General features: G+C 33.9%; 1 protein-coding gene across 1 annotated transcript; it reads left to right on the plus strand.

The window, feature by feature from the left end:
* Window positions 1-3,164, plus strand: LOC106302184 (protein SHOOT GRAVITROPISM 5). Its single transcript, XM_013738722.1, has 3 exons — window positions 1-604; window positions 996-1,398; window positions 2,250-3,164. Exons 1-3 carry the CDS (start codon window positions 424-426, stop codon window positions 2,992-2,994), a joined length of 1,329 nt encoding a protein of 442 aa, XP_013594176.1. The 5' UTR covers window positions 1-423; the 3' UTR covers window positions 2,995-3,164.
* Window positions 3,165-4,110: the final 946 nt, after the last annotated feature.

Genomic DNA, 4,110 nt, shown 5'->3' on the forward strand with positions numbered 1-4,110 from the left:
TGAGCTTTATAAGCAGAGGCAATATAGGCATCAAAGCCCCATAACTTGCTCCAAACTCTCAAGTGTATGAGAGAGAAAGGTTAATGATTCGAAATAGATAAGAGTGAACTAGAGTGAGAAAGAGAGAGACCCAAGAAAAAGCTTTCATCATAATATATAACATAAGCGAACTTTGAAGTGTCTAAGAAAAAGTTTTGAAAAGCTTTTGATGCAGAAAGCTTAAAAGAACTTTTCTCCCCTATCTCTTCCTCTCTCTTTATTACTCCTTACTCTTATTTGTAAAAGCTGAACCTCCCACTATCTTCAAAATCCCTTCTTATTCTTATTTTTGTTTTTGTCTCTGGGTCTTGTTTCATCAAATCAATCTCTACAATCCAAATACAATAAAGTCAAAAAGAAAGAGAGAAAGAAAAGAAGCGACTGATGAAAACAGATCAAGGAGCAGTGGTGATGTTGGATGATGCTGCTTCCAAGAAGAACACTACTAACACACGTTGTGTGGTTTTTTCTTCTTCTGATATTTTACTCCCTTCTTCAGAAAATGGGGTCACCACCACAAAGACATCCACCCAAAAGAGGAAAAGAAGACCTGCAGGAACACCAGGTAATAATGAAGTCGCACTATAAATTTAGTTTTAAGTTTCAATCTTTTCTGAATTTATTTCTTTATGTCCAAATTCACTCATGGGCATCATTGGTACTTTTATCTGGTTTTCTCTTAAACTCCACCAAAACACACATTTTGTTAATGTTTAACCAAATACATTCTTTTGATGGTTAGAATTTAAGTTAAACCCCATTAAAAGTTTTTGTTTAATCAAAGATATGTTTTGTGATGGGTTTTATTTTAAAGTTTCATTATGTTTCATATTACCAATTTCAAATTTATGGGGGTATTAATGGGCTCTTAAACCCCCTAATTTAAACTATTTAAAATAAAAAGTGAAAAATCTCAAAGTATTAATGTTTTAATAGGTTTTGTTTCTTCTCTTTAGATCCAGATGCAGAAGTTGTGTCACTATCACCAAGAACTCTTCTTGAATCAGACAGATACATATGTGAAATCTGTAACCAAGGGGTTCAAAGAGATCAAAATCTCCAGATGCATCGAAGACGTCACAAGGTTCCATGGAAGCTTCTGAGGAGAGACAACAACATAGAGGTGAAGAAACGAGTCTATGTTTGCCCTGAACCCACTTGTCTTCACCATGATCCTTGTCATGCTCTTGGAGATCTTGTCGGGATAAAAAAACATTTCAGACGAAAACACAGCAACCATAAGCAATGGGTTTGTGAGAAATGCTCTAAAGGTTATGCTGTTCAATCAGATTACAAAGCTCATCTCAAAACTTGTGGCACTAGAGGCCATTCTTGTGACTGTGGTCGCGTCTTCTCCAGGTAAACTTCTTGTTCTTCTCACTATAATTCGATTTTTAATCAGAAAATATTCCAACTTTTTGAATTTTGGACCGTTTTTATCAGTTATTGGTATTATACAATTATTCATGAAAGATGCCAACTTTTGGACAAATTTGATAAAAAAAATTTGCTTAATATACAAGAAACTGGATTTGATAAATTATGTCTTTTTTTTGGAAAAAAATAAAATTGCTCTAGCGACCCAAAACCAAGATTCATATTTGTGGACTAAATAGCCTTGTTTGATTTGACCATCTCTCAAGAATTTTACTAACTATGTGTATTGATATGTATGCAATCAGTCTCTTAAGATTTCTATTTGACTGTTTTGTTTGGTTTATGACATGAAAAGAAATTTAATTATTTATTGACCGGAAAAAGAAACTTATAATAAATTAGGTTAATGACATTGACTCCCATTCTCTATAGAAATTGCATACTTTAAGCTTTTTAGTGGACTTAAACTCGTGTTAATATAGGATTTAGGCTATAGAGCATGTTTAATGGGGGTTCTTATAGTGGGGTTCTTACCGGAATATAAGAATCCGTCTCTTAACTTTTAACTAAAAAAGCTAAGAACCGGTTCTTAAATACTCTTAAATAATATCTAAGAACCGGTTCTTACCTTTTTTTTAGTTAAAAGTTAAGAGACGGATTCTTATATTCCGCTAAGAACCCCCACCCTAAAAACCCCCATTAAACATGATCATAAGCCTAAACAGGGGAACTCATTATTAAATTATAGGTTTGCCAATATATAATCACTTTGACAGTTCATAACCCTAATATCTTATGAAATCATTTAATAAGTTTCTTTTCTTTTATTTTAGGGTGGAGAGTTTTATTGAACATCAAGATAACTGTTCCGTACGGAATGTTCACCATGAACCGCCGCCACCGCCACAAACCGCCGCCATTATCACGGCCTGCTCCTCTAGAACCGCCTCAACTGCAAGCACTCCATCTAGCGAAACGAATTACGGTGGTGCGGTTACGGCTGCGACTCCTCTACCTCTAGAAGGACGTCCAATTCATATCAGAAGCTCATCTTTAACGCCTTTAGTTCTCAACAACTCATCAAATCTCAACCTCGAACTTCAGCTCCTTCCATTGACGCCAAATCTAAACCCTAATCAAGAATACCAACAACACAAAGTTAAAGAACCATCTCTTCATCATCATCATCATAATCATGATACCACAAACTTAAACCTCTCCATTGCTCCATCATCATCATCATATCATCATTACAACAACTTTGATCGCATAAAAGAACTAATGGCGAGTGAACAGATCATGAAGGAGAAAGCTTATGCGGAGGAAGCTAAAAGAGAAGCAAAGATACAACGAGAGATAGCGGAAAATGAGTTTGCGAATGCGAAGAAGATAAGGCAGCAAGCACAAACTGAGCTTAAGAGAGCTAAGCTTTTAAAGGAACAATCTATGAAGAAGATAAGCTCAACGATTATGCAAGTTACTTGTCAAACTTGTAAAGGACAGTTTCAAGCGACGGAAGAGACATCTCTTGTGGTGAGTTACATGTCGTCAGCGAATACGGACGGAGAGGGATCATAGAGTTTGAAAAGGGTTTTTATATATCGAAACTAAGAAAAACTAAACATTTTATCTGATATTTTTGTTTATTAAATTACGTGGTTTTCCTAGTATTCCTCTTACCATATTTTTACGTGATGGTTAAACATTGTAATCGCTACAAAATAAAAATTCCATGTCTCATAGAACCGTTTGCAGTATCATTTTAATTACCATTTACCATTTTAAGACTTTTTAACTGGCTATTTGTATAAATAACGTGGTTTTTAGCCTACGTCCACATATGAAAACTTGGTCAAATCTATAACTTTCGTGTATATTGAGTTATTTGTGCTTGTATGTCTACAATATTTTTCGTGAAGCTTAAACTGAGATAGTTCAAACATTTTACTGATGAAAGCAATCAAAGTAACAGGCTCCTTGACAAAAAAAAAAGTAACAGGCTAATAAAATCTATATGTAGCCAATAATTTATTGTTAGGTTTGGAAAAGGTTTTCACTTAAATTCTAAATTAAATACAAAATGTGTAAGCTAATTGCTTGGCATGAGTTTATATATACTGAGAGATGGAAAAAGTATTATGATGTCGTTTAAGGTCCGTGACCGTTACACTCATCGAGGTGCATAAACAAACATCGTTTCATCATTCGTTAGATTCGGACAAAAAGTGTTGATCTAATCATCTAATTCATGATAAAACAGTCCGACCTATTTTCGCTTATTGTTATTACACATTTTAGCAAATTTTCTATCTACTCATTTTCTTACAAATATACTCATTTATTGTCTCTTATTTTTCCACATATATTCCTAAAAATTCATTTCAGTTCAAATAAGAAAAAAATAAATAAAATAGGTTATTGTTATAAAAATAATGGAAAAATCTATCTATATTCATAACATAGAAGGTTCCTTATATAGGAGATTACACCGTCATAGATAAATGAAAAGATTACAAATCATAATCTTTTGATTATGAGTCATCCACAATCTGGTTCATAACACTCCCGCTTGGATGCCATAACCATTTAGAGCTTGTAATGTGCTTTAATGTTGTCTCATTAAAACCTTACCAGGAAAGCCCGATCGAGACAAAACTATGGTGAAGGAAAAAGAGTACAACACACATTATTCCC

Source organism: Brassica oleracea, chromosome C7 (assembly GCF_000695525.1).
Source record: "Brassica oleracea var. oleracea cultivar TO1000 chromosome C7, BOL, whole genome shotgun sequence".
Classification (NCBI taxonomy): domain Eukaryota; kingdom Viridiplantae; phylum Streptophyta; class Magnoliopsida; order Brassicales; family Brassicaceae; genus Brassica; species Brassica oleracea.